Source organism: Protomyctophum parallelum (assembly GCF_964188405.1).
Source record: "Protomyctophum parallelum genome assembly, chromosome: 6".
NCBI classification, from domain to species: Eukaryota; Metazoa; Chordata; class Actinopteri; order Myctophiformes; family Myctophidae; genus Protomyctophum; species Protomyctophum parallelum.
Window position 1 is genome coordinate 23,973,688 of NC_139701.1, and position 19,741 is coordinate 23,993,428.

General features: G+C 44.6%; 1 protein-coding gene across 2 annotated transcripts in view; it reads left to right on the forward strand.

The window, feature by feature from the left end:
* Positions 1–19,741, forward strand: part of LOC310860434 (pre-B-cell leukemia transcription factor 1) — a 61,145-nt gene that overhangs the window by 37,509 nt on the left and 3,895 nt on the right. The window contains exons 3-8 of one of the 2 annotated variants that reach the window (XM_083767330.1): positions 9,643–9,890; positions 12,922–13,112; positions 14,371–14,506; positions 15,318–15,477; positions 16,646–16,758; positions 17,209–17,298. In XM_083767330.1, the coding sequence (XP_083623456.1) occupies positions 9,643–9,890; positions 12,922–13,112; positions 14,371–14,506; positions 15,318–15,477; positions 16,646–16,758; positions 17,209–17,298 (938 nt within the window). The remainder of the gene's footprint in view (positions 1–9,642; positions 9,891–12,921; positions 13,113–14,370; positions 14,507–15,317; positions 15,478–16,645; positions 16,759–17,208; positions 17,299–19,741) is intronic. The other variant, XM_083767331.1, reaches the window with a different exon arrangement.

Below are 19,741 nucleotides of genomic sequence, written 5' to 3' on the forward strand. Positions count from 1 at the left end.
AGCTTGTTTAAGCCAAAAGTGAGGTACCGGGACCCCACTTGGGTTCTTGAGGGGGTTCCAGAGGTCCCCCGCAGTAAAATGAGTAAATACTTAAGCCCTGTTTTATTTTTCAGCTATTCGAAAATAGCTGAGCGACCAGCTCACAGCGCATTGGTGTGCAACTGTGCATAGAGTTATGGTGATGTGACGTGTAGATTGCTATTTTCGAGAAAAGTTGTCCTTTGGGGTCCCTGGCACATAATCTTTTCAAATGGTGGTCCTTGGCTAAATACATATCAATTTGGGGGACCTTGACATAAAAAAATTGAGAACTGCTTGATTAAGCCATGTAATATCAGGAATATTTGGAGATATTCCTAGAGAAAGTGCTGCCACATTCTATAGTTGTATGGACATTAACTAAGCGAGACATAGAGGGAAGCCTCAGGCCCCCCGTTGCGTTATCTTCTCCATGGACTCCAATCTGATTACATCAAGCATACCAATCTTATATCTTCAAACTTTTTTTTCCCCACAAAAGAAGGAGTAGGCAATAGGCATAACTATAGTGGGGCCCGGGGGCCTGGTATACTGTTCCTCTTGAATAATGGAGAGCATTTTTCGTGCGAATCACTTTCACTTCACGTCCCGAGTAGCGAGCGTGTCCAGCGTACCAGGGGCTGCGTCGTTATTGGCCGCCCTCGGGCCTGGCTGGGCCTAATTATAATTACTAGACGCGGCTGCTGAGGACGGGAGGGTGTGTGATCAGGCCCGCTTAACAAAGTGTGGGTTTCTCCTTGCGCTTTAGGACTCTGCTGGTCGCATACAGTAAAGTGGTGGTGTGTGTGTGTGTGTGTGTGGGGGGGGGGGGGTGAGGGCGGCGGCGGCACATTGAAGACTAGGAGCCACCAAGGAGGTTTAATACAAGGCCTGTCAGATCCATTCCCCCTGTCACCTTCTGAAGCGCACAGCAACGTCTTATCGTTTTAATTGACTCTTTATCTTTTTGTTAATTTCCCCTTGAGTTCAATAGCCCCCATCCTATACCTTTTGATATGTCACTTTACATTGGCTTTCGCATGACTTACAAGAACTCGCTATATAGATTATCGTATTTCATAAAAAAGGCAGATATCCATTTTAACAGCGCTGTTAAGTAGCTCAAATGCTGGTTAATCATCTTTATTAACCTACTGTGTATGCAATTTAGTCACCTCTCGAAATGGTTAATGAATTCAAGACTTATTTACGTATTAGGTATTACGTATTTACATATTCATGCTTTACAAGTAGAAGCAATTACATTTTTATTATTGTATTTTTGTGAAGCACCGGTATACCTTAAATGTTAAAGACATGAGACTTTACAAAGGCAAACAGGGAAGATGAAGCAGGTTCAGCTGGGTTTAGCAGTTTGATGCTTGTCTTTCTCCTCCTGGTTGGTGTATGTTGGTTCCCTTTCCATTCCAGTACACTTGCGACTGTATAATGAATTATGCCGATGTTGAATTAGCATGTAGCTGTCGCTTCGGCTCTGGTGCCTGCCTTGTGACAGGACCACCGTAGCACAGGCTGGCGTCAAGAGAGGGGGCCGCTACTGTGATTTATTAACTGCTAAAGCCACAATGAAGTGTGCCCACTGAAGCACCAATGCAAACAAATAGGGCCAGTGCTGTCACTGTAAATTCAAGACGACAAGCCGACCACAGCCTGACCAGAGAGGGTTAATTATACCAAAATAAATAAGAAATTGGCTTTCACCAGACGCAATACTTTTTTTGTAAGGATGGAAAACGTTTTGTTTACACTGCTTGAATAGTTTTTCATCTAAATGTGAGATTCATATATTTCCATATGCTGATTGATATGTAGTTTTGGGGAGTGGGTTTATTTTGTGTTCCTATAGACCTGTGCATGTAATATAATATAATATAATATAAGGGCAATTCTGCCAGTGGTTAACCTGAATCCTATCATTCTATTATGAGGAGGACATGACACATCTCAAGAATTCCTTCTGCAGGCGCAAAGCGCATTGTTTCACCTAAGCTCACAGAGTTTTTCCAGCGATCTCTCGAGACACAGGATTTTTACCAAACTTTAGATTAGTAGCAAATTCTTCAACCAACAATAAACTATATGTATTACCTAAAGGTGCATTCACACCAAACATGACAAAATAATTGCATAGCTTAAAATGAAATGAAATGAAATGTGCGCACACACACACACACACACACACACACACACACACACACACACACACACACACACACACACACACACACACACACACACACACACACACACACCCACACAGCAAGAGTGGTGGTAGGCAGGCTTTGGAGTGGTTCGGTGCCAGTGGTTGGCTATAAAGTGACATTTTATTTGGCAGTTGGTAAAAAACTGCATGTTTTTAGGGTTCATAGTTTAAATATAATTACTCATTTTGCCATTTGCCATCTCCCCTTCACTACAATTAATAGTCCACTTCCATCAAACCAATTCAATTAAATCCAGCCCAGTCACACTGCATGATGTATTAACATACTGGGATGCTGTCATTTGCATCCCCAAATGAATTAAACTGAAGGCTTGTTCCAATAGGCACAAAATGGCTGTGGAACGGTGACATCAAGTGAAAGCACACATAATCATGTCAGGTCTCATGCTCTTCACTTTTCTAATCAAAACACACTCAGAGATGTCAGAGCAAGGTGGTTGTTGAACTTCCACCAGCGCCCTGCGTATCTGGACCAGCCGTCACCTGACTGGCATTGAGTGTCGTTTTGGGCCAGCTCTCGCTGCTCCCTGAGCTTCTACTCCCTTGACGTAACATTGCAGATCACATTACAGCATCGCCATCCAGAATGGAAGGCCTCCAAAGGTGGCTGCCAGTATGAACCGGAGCGACCAATCATCCCCGGACGTCAGAGGCAAAGCTGTGTTTGACCGTGCGTCTTGCTAAATGTGACAGAAAGGCCCAACATCATTAATTAAACATCAAGCTTCCCCCCAATCATCGGATCGCCATGACGGGCTCGTCGGGCTGCCATGCCAACGGTCCCTGTCGACATGCCTTCCAAATCTAGAAGGGGGATTACATATGGTAATGGTTTTTGACAGCCTGCCATTTGACTCTGTTAATCTGATAGGATAAGATATCTGGACCGCAGAGCATGGTGCGCTCTATCTGAGCCTCATATTGTTATGCTATTTAAACAAACAAAACCAAAAAAAACAAGCTGAATCATTCTGAAGATGCAAGCAGTGTCCTGGAAGAAAGCTTAATCCTCTTAGGGGCCTTTGATACAATCCCATATATTGTCACTGACTGAAAAGTAGGCCTATATTTTTAGAGCTGCATGGATTTGTTATTTATTCACATATTTGTATATTTTCTTTTAACTTGGTGTATCTTCACACAGTGATAAACATGGCTCTAAACTAGGTAGCCTAGCTTTACTCCACCTTGGAAGACGATGTTAACCCCCTGGCTGTCAACCCACTTCTTATTGCCATGGCTCAGTCCCCTGCGGAGAGAAGTAGAGGGGGGACACTTTTGTCCCTTCTTCTTGTTCAATTAAGGCTTACCCCAAATTCGGGGCTAAGCTGAAATGATCTACAGTACGACTCAGTTTCCAGCAGTTCAATTAATATTTTAATGTACACTGTCATCTTCACATAAAGCCATGAACTGAGCCGGTTGATTGGCTAATGGAAACACACGGAGCACAGCATGTTGCGCACGCGGGGGGGCGGGGGGGGGTTGCGGGTAGGGAAAGCAGCTTTCTCCAAATAGGTACGTAAATCATCTCCTAGCATGATGTTCCTAGCTTATCCTCAAAGAGAAAAGCTTTTACCTGAGCTACGTCTTGGAAATGAAATAAAATAATATTCCCAGATAAACGACCATACAGTTCAACATCCACCCGTCCATAAGCCAATAGGCTTGTTTTTGTATGTGCAATGTGTGTATGTATGTCTGTCTGTCTCTGTGTCTGTATGTATGTCTGAGCACGGACAACTCCTAAAGTGGCCAGTAGAGTACAGCACAGAGTACACTACAGTATGAGCCCTGGGCCGTTCCTGGGGCTCCAGATGTTCTGGGGACCCCCACACGGATGACGGATCCCCTGGGACACCCACACGGTACACCACAATACAGTACAGAGCACAGTACAGTACTGTAACTATTACAATAAATGTATAGTTGCACCGATAATTTCAATGTTTTTATTAAATATATCGATTTGTAAAAAGCCAGATGCTGCGAGGTTGAATAAATGTCATGTTTCCCTGTAGGTTTGACTGCAGTTTACTTTTCACGTCTATACTCAGTGGGTGACATTTTGTACACACAGCAATGTGCAAAGAATTACTTCCCCATTCTGGCCGAGTCCATGTTTGCAAAGATTATGCATTTATTATCACAGATACATTTGCCTAGTATTTACACATACTATAATACACTCTTCCAAGATGGAATCAATTACAGCTAAACACTCCACCCTAAGTATTTACTTATAAAACACACTACCATCTTTCCAAAAAGAGAATGTTATGCACTATCAGTAAATTAATCAGCCACCCCCACCAATGTAATAATAAACCCATGTTTTTTATTCATAATAACGCCGGAATAACGTGTAGCTTATCAGCCACCTTGTGGGAATTGCGTGTCAGTGACAGGAGAGAGGAATAAGGCATTGTCTGACAACAAGCCATCTTTGAAACGCCTCCAAGAGGGAAATGGCATCCATTAGAGACTTACAGCGAATGTGCCTCTCGCCGGAGAGGCGGGGGAGCGAGGACGTGGGGGTGGGCTGAAATCAGACAAGCACACACACACACACACACACACACACGCGTGCAGATAATTGTTTATCCCTGGGAGAACCTTCAATGTTTATCTGCGGGTGGCTAAGTAAGTTCACCAGCAGTATTGGACAGGGAGAGGCCAACAGACCCAAGGCTCGAAAACATTAGGATGAATCAATTAGGCCACCATTAGCCAATAAAGTGGCCCTCACTGAGTCGTGTAATTATGACCCACAGCAAAGCCAATTGTATGGAGGCACATAGCCCCCTTTTTGTTTTTAATTTTATTTGTTCAGGAATAATCTGTTCTGTGGTTTTAATTACGTGCTTTAGGTTCAGGGCAGAATAAATAAATCATCCTTTGCTTCCATCAGACGCTCTCTTTAGATGACACACACACGCGCACACAAACACACAGGTCTGGTGCTTTAGTCGGTTCTATAAACATTTACAGCATGCTTGATCTGTAAGCGTGTAGCCAAAGTGCCAAGTGCCAGGCGACTGAGGGAAATCACAAAACGAGAGATAGGAGAACCTATTTCGAATTCTGGCAAGATTTTTGTCTGCTTCATCAGAATCACATCAATCAAATTATTACCCAAAACAGCCTAGTGTCTTCTCACAGAATCGGAAATAACCGTCCTGGGAGCAAGTTAATTTTCCCACCAAATGGTACGTTAAAAGAAGAGCTGTTAGTAAGAGGCAATATTATAGGCAGCAGCCATTTAGTTCTTAGCTCAGAGGACTGTGTGTTTGTGTGACAATGTTCTGTCAATGAGGGATGACAGTACACAGCCAACATGGCGCGTTGCATTGTTCCTTGCTGGGTCCCCCCTGACAGATGCTCCCCAAGACAGCTGGATCAGCAACACGAATGGAGCTGGGATATGGGGTATTCACAGGGATAGGAGCACAAATGTGATATCTGGCTGATTAGGTAGGGTATACAGATGTCAAGCTAGCAAGGCTTAGGGTTCATGCTGGGGATGCTGTTATCTGTCAGCCTCAGACACAAAACTGATGCCACCGTTTTTGTGTGTTTTCCTTAATAAAATGCACCAGTTTTATTTTTTAACTGTGAAACTCTAGCTTAGAGTGTCTTAAACGGCAAACTAACCCATTGGGTTTTTATTTGACTGGCTCCTCTTTTTCGCTGACCTTTGTTCCTGTTTCAGGCATAGCCCTATTTCTTTTTTCCATCTCCTTCTCTGTTTTTCCCTCCAAGAGATCTTCTAAAACAGAATGACCTGCTCTGGAACGGCCACTCTGCTAAAAGACTGATGTCTGAGGCGCTTCCAGCCAAGTAAAATAAACACTGTGAATGTAAGGCCGGGGCTTGGCAGCCGTGAATCGGATCATTGCGTGGACGCAGGGAATTTTTATGTTCCATTTTCATTTGACAGTCTAGACATTTTATGAGTTTGGGAAGAAATCCGAAGGCCTCGGCTTTCAGCTGAAACATCTGAGAAGGGCTTCCTCCTGTATATTTTTTGTACACTCTGGATCCCAGAGTGCTGTTGGTTATGATTTAGTGACAGAGAGATTCCTTCCCTCCCTCCCACGTTCAAGGGACAGGGTCAAGTGAGTTGTCTGAAACAATAGCCCAGATTTAGACATTCACATGAAGTAGCCAAACATTTCATGCATCTTGTGAGCCTGGCAAATGTGCTTCTATCCACTTTGGAAAACCATATGTACCCTTTTATTGTTTATCTTTGTCAAGGTTAGTGGTTTCCTTCTTCCCAAAGTCTGCAGTGCTGTGAGATACGTTTTTCAGTTAAAAAATAAGTCAGAAACCACTCATTTTACTGTATGGGTTATTGTGGTGAGTGCTCATTTTAACACCCACTTAAGTCTGGTATTTACGAGGTGGTAACCGTAGAAAATTGCTCTGCCACACTTCTGAATGTTGGAGAGTTGGGAGAGCAGAACGTGTGGTGATGTATGGGAATCAGTGTGGACATGAAGTGGGGTGTTCGGGGAACAGTTCAGAGAGGTGTTCATGACATAACATAGGGTATGTTCAGACTGGGCACCCTATTTTTTTATTTTTACCTATTAATTATATTGGAACCAGATTGGATCAAGTCTGAACAACGGAAAAACAAGGCAGGGAAACTGATTTTGGCTAATTAGATCATAAAACACATTCCAGGTGTTTTCAAATGTGATTCAAATGTGATTTCTAATGATGTCTTAGTCTGAACACTCGGACACTGAAACTGGATTTATACTTTGTCATAATGACAGTGTCACTCTGAATAGCTGCTACATAGCTGAATGTAACGAGTGACACCGTCCTACGACAGAGCATTATTCACCCCATGTCGTTGGGTCGTTACCACGGCAACCAAGGATAGGTCGATAATGTCTGGAATCCAATCTGATCACCTGTAAATAACAGTGTGACTCTCAACCAAGCTATGTGATCATGAGACAACATAGTATACCGGGCCAGGAGAGTTGAGTGCGGGTGTGTGAAGTGACCAGGGGGTTTTCCCCACCGTTCCTCATCCATACATTATACACGCGTGATGAAGGAGTCTGTGTAATGAGACAGGATGTTTGTACAGTCCTGGGATCCCATGAGACTTCCCCTCCACCTCAACCCCCACCCCACCCCCCTTCAGTGTCCCCCTCGCCCCCCATTCAATCTACCCCCTGCTGAGCACACAGCCTCAACTTCTGACCTCCTCCACTCGCCAACAGTCGCCACATTTGCATTTCCAGTCCCAACTTCAAGGGAGGAGGGGACAGACTCCCCACCACCCCCCTTTCCCTTTGGCCATACAGCAGGCCCCTTTCTCATCCCACTGACCCCCTGCCCAGGCCCGGCCCACCCGGACGGCAGTCTCGGGTTAATGCACCAAGCACTCCCATTGTCTCTGGATTAATGAAGTGCTCCCTGCCTGTCCATTCTCATTCAGTGACAATGAGACACGTGACAAGTGGTAACATTTTAAATGGCAATCGACACACAGGCCTTAAAGTCACTTAAGTCGTAGGGCCACATTTAAGTGGCTGAGCCGCCAAAGCAACGATAACACTGGCTGCGTTTGATGCACTTGTCTTCTCCGGGATCAATTTGGTTTCTCATATAGTGTCAGAAGGTGTTTGAAATTGAAATGGATGGTCCTCAGATGGTGGAAGAAATATCAGCATCTTGAGTGTTTCACCTCCACCCAACCCCTCCGAAAAATGGAAGGCTGACCCTGCCTATAGAATGGCAAGGGGGACCTCTAGTGGAAGGGAGAGGCTCTGTTTTCTCAGCATTCGGGCTGGTCCAGTGTTGTCCAGCGTCACTGTGTCTGTGGGAGGTGTTATTGTAGGCACGTTATTGTGAAAGACCCAGCTTTGCCACACACAACCACACGCTGGTGTATTTTTCCATAACATCCTCAGTATGATTTTGATTTATAGAGGTGTAAATCCACACCGCATTGAACCACGACAATCGTGACAAACAACAGTAACAATCGCCTGAATGAATCACTGACTCCTAATTGACACAGGCTTTGTGTGTACATTTCCATCAGAGTCTAAGATTGTTTTTTCACATTTTAGTGCAAAGCATAAGCCATTTAGTGGAGACATTGTGGGTTTTAATTCAGCTCAGGACCGTTATTACTGTCACCCCCCCTCTTTCTGTCTTTCAGACCTACTTGCCAATAAAGATGACATTTAAAACATTATTCTAAATACTTAATACTTATACATGATATTTAAGTTAATGAAATTAAACAAATTAAACTTTAATAATCTGTTGTTCTGCCAAACTGTAGCCATACCCTCTATTCATGCTCTGGAAAGTGAATGAAAAGGGAGATGATTTATCAAAGCCCAGCTGACTAGTTGACCCATTCTGACCTGAGATCAGATTAAAAAAATGTCTTCTACATCCTGACAGTTTTCTGAAAAAGCTATGTTTCTATGTCAGTCGTTCTTATATTTAAAAATAATAGCAGACCTACAAGCTCGTAGCGCTATGAGCTTGTAGATCTGCTATTTTTCAATAGCTAAAGCATAGCGTAATGCTAACACCAAAAGGGGTTCCCGCCCAAAATGGATTAAGTTGATCTGGCCTCGATCAGACTCTCTCTGATTCATCCAGGGACGTCCGTCTTAGTGGGTACATTTTATGTTGAAATCAGGTGATATTCTGGGCCAGATCTGACTAGTCTTGGTTTGACTGATCTGGCCCCAATGGAGATGTCACTGATTCGTCGGTCCAGGTCCTGACCGTGCTTGCTGGGAGGACTATGGCCTTCCAGTTCCAAGACAGGATGCAACTGATGCCAACCAGTCTACATAAGAAGTCTCTGAAGACAGACTGCTGACTCACGTCAACAGCAACAGTCTGTCTTGAGAGACTTGAGAGAATTTCGAGGAAAAGAGGGCGCTGTTTTTCCTTCATTTGCCGGATTCTCAAATTGACATAAGTATGACTCTGCCAGTCCCCGCCTTTCTGTTGCTCTTGACCAGGCCTTGTATTGCTCACTTTAATCACCTAAATCCTATATACGTTTAGCGGGTTCTGACAAGGGTCTGTACTTGGCTCCCTCGTTTTTTCCCTCTACACCAAATCAAAATAGCGGATCTACAAGCTCACAACTCTTTGCATTGTGACATTTTTATGAGCTTGTAGATTTGCCTATTTTCACATAATGTTTTTCTATTATGCCCAGAATGGGACTCATGTGTTTATCCTTTTTGCCTTTTTTGGGGTGGTGCAACAGCAGCATGTGGGTGGAGCTCAGCCATGGAGGCAGGGACACTGTGCCTGGCGGCTCGTTACGAGGCTCTGAACTGACCACTGACCTCCGACCCTCCCTGTCTTTGCAGTGCTGAGTATCCGCGGTGCGCAGGAGGAGGAGCCCCCGGACGCCCAGCTCATGCGCCTGGACAACATGCTGCTGGCGGAGGGCGTGTCGGGCCCAGAGAAAGGGGGCGGCTCTGCGGCCGCCGCTGCCGCCGCCGCCGCGTCAGGAGGAGGGGCCGGCACCGACAACTCTACAGAGCACTCGGATTACCGCGCCAAGCTGTCCCAGATCAGACAGATTTACCACACGGAGCTGGAGAAATATGAACAGGTAAACCATGTTAAACCCCTGAGCACGAGCACAAACTGCCAGTGTCATTTTGGTCAAACTCATCCGCTGAGCTAGTTCATTAGATATTATAATATATAGTAGAATTGTCTGCTTGCTCTCCAGTTGGTTGCACCATGCTAAATCAGTGTGTGTTACCGCATAATGATACCTCTGTATACAAACATAGTCGAACATTAAGTTCCCAGAATGAATGCAAACTCTTATTTGAAGTGAGTGTATTTGCTGTGTAGCGTGTGAGCGTGTGAGCGTTAACTGTGGGTTGACAGGGTCTTTAACAGTATGCAAGTGGGCAGGGGAACTGGGGAGTGTGGAAAGATGTGAGAGTATGTATGTGACCATCAGGTGATCACACTGCGCATCAAGTGTTTAAAATTACAATGTAGGTGAAAGGAAAGGTAAAGTTACAGAAATACTTTTTCATTATTATTTCAAAGCTTTTCAAAAGCTTTTTATCCCCCACAATCATCACATCACGATGTGTTGTGAGCTTGTAGATCTTCCTATTTTCAATATTAAACAGTGCTTGCTTACGAGGTTAATTCATAATGGATTCTTTTGTAAGTTTGGGTGCTGGGGAGACATCAAATGTATTGTTTGTGTCTCAGCTGTAAACGTCTGGGAACCAATGCAGTAGAGTAGAGTAGACCATTACAGATGCTCTCCCAGGTACCCAGAAAGCATGCCACCGCTCAACCAATGACATCGTCTTACTCTAGGCTTAGGCCTACGTAGCTTTTATAGACTGTTTATATTGCTAGTGAGTAATTTAATCCAATTGTGCTGATCACGGCCAATGTTCCCACTTACTTGGCATTTGGTCTGCCTGAGCCATCAGATCGAGTCTCTTATACGGCACTGAAATCCTGGGTGATCTATATGTGAAATATTGCCACTGGGAGGATCAATAGGGAGATGGCAACTCAATCTTAAAGATGGCAGCAAGCCTTGCATATTAGATAATGTTTGACTCAGTAGGCTGCTGTCGATAGGAATTCATTATACCGCCTTAAATTATGGTTCCACTGGCTCAGGCCAGTGTATGCTGGCCTGTGCTAGTGGAAACAATTTAAAGGACCTATAACATAAAATTCAACTTTTTCAATTTCTTTTGTGTTTTTGGGGCTCCCATGTGTGTTTTCTATCCCCACAAATAACCAATTTTGAACAATCAGGCCTTCATGTCATATGGGTGTTTTAATGGAAGTTTCTCTCAGAAACAGCTCGACTGATTTTGGCCTCATCGTGATGTCATCAATGTCACCCTACTTTGTATAATTCCTCCTTTTCTTCAGTCTTCAGTTGCAAATTTGCATTTCCACTTTGTTTACAATGTCCACCATTGTTGATTTTCCAAGCTGGCATGGAATGGAAACAAGCCTGGTTTTATCTAGCATGAGTATTATAATGACTCAAATATTAAATAATCTGCATATCAGCACCCTCTCCACCTCAGGACAGTGTGGTACTGCAGCTAAAACTGCTTTAAAAGTCCAGAAAGAATTGAGGCCTGGTTATATCAGAGTGGTGATTGAGGCTCAAACCATTAGAAATAACTTTGAGGGACATAGACAATATGATTATTAAATATTAAAAGCAGTTTTAAAATGCATGTTATTTGCGCTTTAAGGTGGTGTAATGAACCTACAGTGTCCGTAAGCACAGCATGTGTGTGTGTCTGTATATGCCAGTGATAGTCTTGAGACACGTAGTCTTGAGACACGGATTTGCTCTCATTGCCTTGATTGCAGAGATATCCGGGTATCCCCGACAATTGGGCGCATTTCAAATGAACATGAGGTAAGACAGACAGAAACAGACACTGAGTGACACAGTTAAATCCAGGGAGAGATTGATACTGGGAGAAAGGAATAAAGAAGAGACAGTAGGAAAAATAAAGAGAGACAGAGAGAGTGAGAGAAAGTGTAATATCGTGGCAGATTCACGCCTTGTGTCACACAGGGGAGGTGTGTGTGTGTGTGTGTGTGTGTGTGTGTGTGTGTGTGTGTGTGTGTGTGTGTGTGTGTGTGTGTGTGTGTGTGTGTGTGTGTGTGTGCGTGTGCGTGTGCGTGTGCGTGTGCGTGCGTGTGTGTGTGTGTGTGCGCACATGTGCACATGTGTGTGTGTGTGCGTGCCCCAGGCTGGCTACACTGTGAAAATGTGCTCGTAAGACGGGAGTAGCTGTCATGGGCTCCTCTCAAACACACTGCCGTCACCACTTCTGTTAAATATGAGAAATATCACCACTTCTATTCCCCCTCGGCTCTGTGAGCCAGCGTAGCCCCCAGAACAACATTAAGCACAGGGCTTGATTTCATTTTTCAATATTTCCCACTATGTGTGCAACATTTTCAATATTTCCCACTATGTGTGCAACATGCTTTCATGCATTTAGAGTGATGCAGTGCAGCCTGTGTGCTCTGCAAGCATGCATTTTCACGCATATGTGTTGTATGTTTTTGTCAACGCTGAATTTTGCACGGCCACATTCAAGAGCCAAAGCTTTGCATCGTCGCCAGGCAGCCCTATTAATTTCTATCGACCTCGTGGAGGGCGTTCAGAAAGAAATTCTGATTTATTTCTGTCAGTGAGTGCCCACCCCCCTCACCCTCCGGCCCCCTTTTATTTTATTTTATTTTTAAACATATGTTTATTCATTTTCTTTACAGTACAAATAAGTATTTTCAAAACAATTGACATATATTTTTTTCCCCCACATCCCCATGGCAGCACACATACAAAATCTTATCACAAAATGTTTTGACAATAATTAATACAGAACAAAAATAAATAAATAATGACATAAAGAAAAATAAAACGAAAATAAAACACATTACATACAGTTAAACAAACAAATGCCCAATGTCCGTCACAGTTCCCTACCCCCACCCCACAGCTGACTACTCAGTTAACCACTATACATCCAAAGTCTCTTCAATATCACCTCAGTCCAAGAACTTCTCCCATATCTTATAGAATGGCCCCCTTTTATTTGATCTTATTTCTCTTACAGGCGTGTAATGAGTTCACCACCCATGTGATGAACCTGTTGAGAGAGCAGTCACGCACGCGGCCGATCTCGCCCAAGGAGATCGAGCGCATGGTGAACATCATCCACCGCAAGTTCAGCTCCATCCAGATGCAGCTGAAGCAGAGCACCTGCGAGGCCGTCATGATCCTGCGGTCCCGCTTCCTGGACGCCAGGTGCGTGGCTCTTTTTGTCTGTGAGTGTGGGCATGTGAGAAAGTGGTGCCTGATTTATACTTTGGTCGTGCATCGTAAAATAGCCGATCTGCAAGCTCACAGCGCTTATATGTCTGGCTATTTTGATATTTGTACTAATGAGGCCTGTGTGTGTGTGTGTGTGTGTGTGTGATGTTCTTCATATCTACTTACTTATACCCTTTACTCTGTGTTCCCTCGCTGAAGTAAGCCCAAATTTACAATAAGGCAAACGACTAATTACGTGCTTCTCTCTCATCCTCATGTCCATATGAATGGGAGATTCTGGAAGCTCATTATGTTATAAACGTGTTCGCCGCACGCCATTTTGCATCTTATTGCCACCCCTGCTCACAACGCGAGGCTTGGCTAACAGCCTCCTTGGAGTTAGCGTCCTATAGTTGTGCCGTTCAGAGCCACACGCATAATGATACCGGCCAGCCAATAACAATTCTCTCCAAGCTCCGTAACGTTGAACGCTTCCCCTTTCTTAAAGTAATCGCTTGTTCGCTTTAGATGCGTGTTTTGGATTTGCATACATTTCTCTTAGGATAAATCTCACTCACAGTCTGAGTCGGAGGCATAACATTTAAATGAGGCCTGCGCTCCCCTTACAAAGCTCCCCATCTATTCTCTTGCAAATGATTGCGGCGGTGCAGGCAGGGGAATGGAAGGGAAGGGAAGGGCTTTCACTGGTTGAGAGGCACTGCCATGCTCGGCTCTGCTGATTAATCTACTGGCTGCTGGAGCCCATGCTGTGTACATTTACATATTCTCAAGCAGGCTTTTGGAGTGTGGGACAGAGATTGCAGCACAAATCTCCTCAGCTGTGGATGTGTGGAAAGAGATTTTACAGGGTTTCCCCTCCAGCTTATGTAAAGCACTCTTGAGATGTGGTACACTGCAGACATAACCTGATAGGTGCTGGAAATGGAGGGGTCAGTCAACTCACGGACATCGCCATACCATATTTAATATTTTACGCCTTGCAAAAGAGTTGTGTTGTTTATCTTTTTTATCATGTTTTTGTCCTTTTTTGTCTTTTTTATTTATATTATTTTCATCTGTGAACCCCTGACAAAGGAGCATCTTTCACTCCAGCATGGCTATTGTGCTAGGGTACATTGTTGTCGTGCTGCCGTGAATTGTTATTGTGCTGTGCCTCTCCATTGTATATGTGCGTTATCTGTGTTTATAAGATTTCCATGCAGCTGAATGTTTGTGCTCTGCTTCCTTGCAGACGGAAAAGACGGAACTTCAACAAGCAAGCGACAGAAATCCTGAACGAGTACTTCTATTCACACCTCAGCAACCCTTACCCCAGCGAAGAGGCGAAAGAAGAGCTTGCAAAGAAGTGCTCCATCACAGTTTCCCAGGTAGGTTAGAGAACAGCTGGCGCCCCACATCTTTTGGAACTTATTACACGCCCACCCAAGAGACTGGAAAATGTGATCTTAGCATTTGAAAGACAGAAATATAGGCACCTCCGGGCATTCCAGCACTAATATGTGGAATTCCTGTGTAATAATTGATAAACAGTAAAGGGGTCATTGACAATGCCACGGTAAACAGCATTTTATTAAAAATGCTTGAATCCATCATTTGGGAAGCAAATTGTTTTCTCATTTGGTTTCATTAGTTTATACGAAATAATTTGAGGATACATCTGGGCTTGATTGTGAAAGCTTACTTAGGGGCCAGATGATTTGTGCATTGTCGCTTGGTGTCGTAATAAAGGGACATGTTTACCTACTCAGCGAATTGGAAACTTTGCAGGATTGATTTGGTTTTCATTTTAATGTTGTTTATCATTAGCGCTGGGCTTATCCCCGTAGCTTCATCTGGGAGTCCATTAGCATTAATGGGTGTTAGCGGATGTTGACTGATTGGTGCTAGCATGAGTTCTGATGATAGCTGCTGCAGTCATGGTGACATAATGAGACTGTTATTGGCAATCATTCCATCCTGGCACTAATGTAGATTCACAGCACTGGTCTATCTCTAGCCCCTACCTCCTGACAGCCCCAGAGGCCGTCTTCACTATTAGACATGCCAGCGGAGGCCAGGCCGGCTAAAAACTCCCCTGATTCACCCTGACATCTACGTCGGCTTTCAATATGGCAAAGTTTAGCGTGTAATGATTGTAAATTTCATAGATTATGTGCTTTCTGCGGATTGTTGACGTAGGTTTCCAACTGGTTTGGAAATAAGAGAATCAGATACAAGAAGAACATTGGCAAGTTCCAAGAAGAAGCCAACATGTATGCCGCAAGGACTGCCGTAAATGCTGCCAACGTCTCCTCGCACGGAAGCCAAGCAAATTCACCCTCGACTCCAAACTCTGCAGGTGAGTGCACACTGCACAGTGCATTTCCACATGTTATTCCTTGCTGATGATTATCATGATTGTGCAAGTGCTATATTTAGATCTGAATAAATTTGATCACACTCTGGTGCTGTTCACGATACTAAACCACACTGTAGCAGCTCTTATGTGGTTTTCACAGTCTTGAGAACTTCTCTGGTTTCACACTGTTACAAATCTGTCAGTCTGTCCAACGCACGCACATTATTGCTGGAAACTGAGAACAGTATGCAATATTTTTTTATGCTGCTACCAAAATGTTAGTCAGAATATGAATGACATGTGCACACCCAGGTTAAAAGAAAAAGCTTTCACATATCACATTTTGAGTCATACACAGATTCAGACTACAATATCAGTGTAAAAGCACTCTTACTATATAAAAGAAACATGGCTGTCACCATGTAACATAACCACCGCATAGCATAGAGGGCGTAGCAAACTTTGGCAACTGCTTTAAAGACACCTCAAATCAAGACCATGGCTATGTCAGAGATTAGACCTGGGCCCCATGCCACGTCTCCCTTTGCTTATTGCTCTTGCTTTTCAATTAACATTGTTCTTCATATTAACTCAATATCTCTCATGTTACTACACAATAAAATCCTCAGTGTTCATTTAACTTGGAGAGTGTGAAAAGACTGTTACGGGTCAATTTCTTTATGTTCAGGCTTAAATTAACACATGATTTTACTGTGTATGTCAGATGTTCATGACATACTATGGCATACTGTCTTACTGCGTTTTTCTGCTGCACTGACATATAAGCCTCCTGAGTTTCTATTTGCTCTGGCTCTAGGCTTGGTCACAAACACTTGTTTAACAACATTAACACGGTGATAACACAAGTCATATGCCAAATGTTGTCGATGATGATGTGAACGCTTCAGACAAACAGCGTCTGCTGCGTGTAATAGCTGCTGCTCTGCTGTCCACATGTCAGCATTGCTCTGTTCTGCTCCTGTCATCTTATCTGGCCTAGCTACCTGCCTGCCAGTGCCTGCTAGCTAGCTAACATCTGCATGGTGCTCCTCCAGGGGAGGGAGGGGGCGGTGGACATTTGCGCCCGACCTCCCCTGGATGGGCCAGTTGGCTTATCCTGCTTGCCCTCTTTCTATCTGTGATTCCGGTGCTCCCTCTCTACTTCCAGGTTCTGCTGGCTCTTTTAACATGTCAAACTCCGGGGACTTGTTCATGAGCGTGCAGTCTCTCAATGGGGACTCGTACCAGGGGGCTCAGGTGGGAGCCAACGTGCAGTCACAGGTAGGGGGCCCCTGAGCGGTGCAGCAGATAACCACAGGCACAGACGCATAGCTCGCTCCCCGCCACTAGGCCTGTTGTGTACAGACTAGAGTCACAATCTTTCATGTGGATCCAGTGTGCTGTTTCACATTGCCGTAGCCTACTCACATTTAGATGCTACTGACGTGCTCGCACTGAGAATAGTTGAACACAGATTGTTTTCTTGTTTTTGTGTGTGTGTGTGTGTGTGTGTGTGTGTGTGTGTGTGTGTGTGTGTGTGTGTCTGTACACTATGTATTATTTCAACATGACAACATTTTCAGTCCTAAGTATCTGTGATGTCTGATTGGATGTGATTGTCCTCCACCGCAGTGCTGTGTTCCCATTATCATCCTGTCATCCGTTCCTCTGTCGTCTTTGAGCTTCTGCTGGGAGACTCTGACCTTGCCTGGTTTGTTGCCTCTGTTTCAGGTGGATACCCTTCGCCATGTTATCAGTCAGACAGGCGGATACAGTGATGGACTCACAGCCAACCAGATGTACAGTCCGCAGGGCATCAATGTAAGGAGGAAAAGAAAACAACACAATCCTTTTATTTATTTATTTTCTTCCTTCCTTCCTTTCTCTCCCCTAGCAATTATTTCAAAGCCATGGGGCTCAGATTCCCACTTAGTAGGACTTGTCTCAGCTTCCGCGGTCACCTAGTTGATTGCTTCTGTATCGGTCACGCCACGGGCACAGACCTGGGGCCTGGATGCGTGCGTGGCCGCGCACACACACACTCACACACACGCAGACATATGCGTGTATGTGCTCGTAGAGGTGCCGTCTGAGCCTGTCATGTCCGATCAGCTCCGGTGCAGCACCTGCAGCCACGTACCCCCCCACCCCGTCGTGAGAGGCATGCAAGAACAGGTGACACCTACTGCATGGGGCTTCACATCTCTTAGTTGACCCTGATTGGTGGCACAGAGCCAGAGGCTCCGATAGGCCACCATAATGATAATTTAAACTAGAAAAGGAAATGTCCCCCCCCCCCCGAGAAAAGGAAACATTTGTGTATGTACACACATTTGTCCCTCACCTGATTTGGCGGCGGATTTAGCATCTCGTGCATACTGTGAGACAGGCCTGCGTAGTTGGGGTGGGGGGCATGCGGGGGGAGGCAGGAGTTTGGGGGGATGCTGGCTAGCTGGCGGCTGCAAACTGCAGGGAAATTCACAGCGACAAGCCGTGTCGTAAAGGGTAAAATCGATAAGACAGACACAAGGAGAGCAGAGTGTGGACTTGGGACAGCAATCCAAGCGCATTGCTCAGATCACGTTGCTGCCACACTAATGGCCCTGACAGTGAGCCACGGCAGAAAGAGGGCGAGGACGGTCACAGGCGCGGCTGGGTCCCTCTGCTGTCGACGTTGTCTGTTGTGCCTCAGCGGCCGCATGATAATGAACTGAAATGTGGCCTGTGTATGTATGTACAGTGTGTGTGTGTGTGTGTGTGCGCATGTATGTATGTACGTGTATACATACACATTGTGTGTGTGTGTGTGTGTGTGTGTGTGTGTGTGTGTGTGTGTGTGTGTGTGTGTGTGTGTGTGTGTGTGTGTGTGTGTGTGTGTGTGTGTGTGTGTGTGTGTGCGCGTGCGCGTGTGCATGTGCGTGTGTGTATGCATAAAAGAGCATGTACATGACATGTATTCAAATGGCCCTTCCTGGACGGATCTGGACATGTCCTCCTTTCTCTAGTCTAGTCTAGCCCTGAGAGAGCACTAACGTATTCAGGGCCCGTTCGCTGCCGTTCCCCTGACCTCGGTGATACGGTTCTCCTTGGACGCCTGCTTGCTCTTCCACATCTTACAATGCCTCAATATGCTGGTTTATTCACTTTTACAGCCTTAAAAGAAGGCTCATAGTGCATAATGTAAGAGCGGGATATCTGTGTGACAAGCTGTTACCTTATGATTTATGTAGCGAAGGCTGCACAGTTCAAATGTTGCCCCCTCTGCCCCCTCCGTAGCTGTTTGCTCCTATAGTATGACGGGTATGGCACTGTTGGAATGTTGGAATGGCTTGAGAAAAACACTCATTGTAATAAGAAAACGGAAAATGAATCAATACAATCTCAGAATTGTTAAAGGAAGACTTCACGCATTTTCAACCTATCTTCATATAATTGATCCTCACTAATGCTCATGATAATATGGTAAAAATTCTACGCTGCCTGTGTCTCAGAAAATGGCTGTGGACAGTTCAGAAACCTGACTACGAGTGACATCATCATTAGGCTTTTTTTTAACACAAGAACAATAGCTTCCATTATAGGATGCCAACTTATAGAAAGCTTGCAGTTTCTATTAGCTTGGATTCCATTGAGTATGTCACTGGTAGGAGGGTTTATGAACTGTCCATCCACTGCCCTCCTCTGAGACACAGAGCGAGTATAGACACAAAAGGTGCCATTAGCGAGGACCAATTATATCAATATAGGTTGAAAATGGGTGAAGTTGCCCTTTAATATTGTAGCATATAGAACTCTATAATACAGAGATTTATATGCTACAATATTAAAGGGCAACTTTAATACTACTAAGATATAGAGTCTATATCTTCAAGAAAACATAAAACACATGAGGGAGGTGACTGATTTAACTTGTTGTGCCTTGATCAAGTCCATGCACAACAGGTGCGCAGCGACACCCAGCTCTGAGTCCAGTTCTAGTTTGACTCAGGCCAGGTGTGACTGCTTAAATCAGTCACCCTCCCTCTCACACACATATTGTACGGAAACAAAGACAGAGACACATATCGAACCGAACTGGAGAAGGGATGTGGGGGGTCGAGGAATTCCAATCCAAAATGTTGTCAAACTCCCAACATTGATAATGTTAGAGCAGATACATAATGCCTTTTTGTGGTCGACTCCAGCAGTAATTACAATTTTGAAATAGACAGAGTGTCACCAAGGTCAGACATTCTGTGATTTTTCTTCCCCGCCATCTTTGATT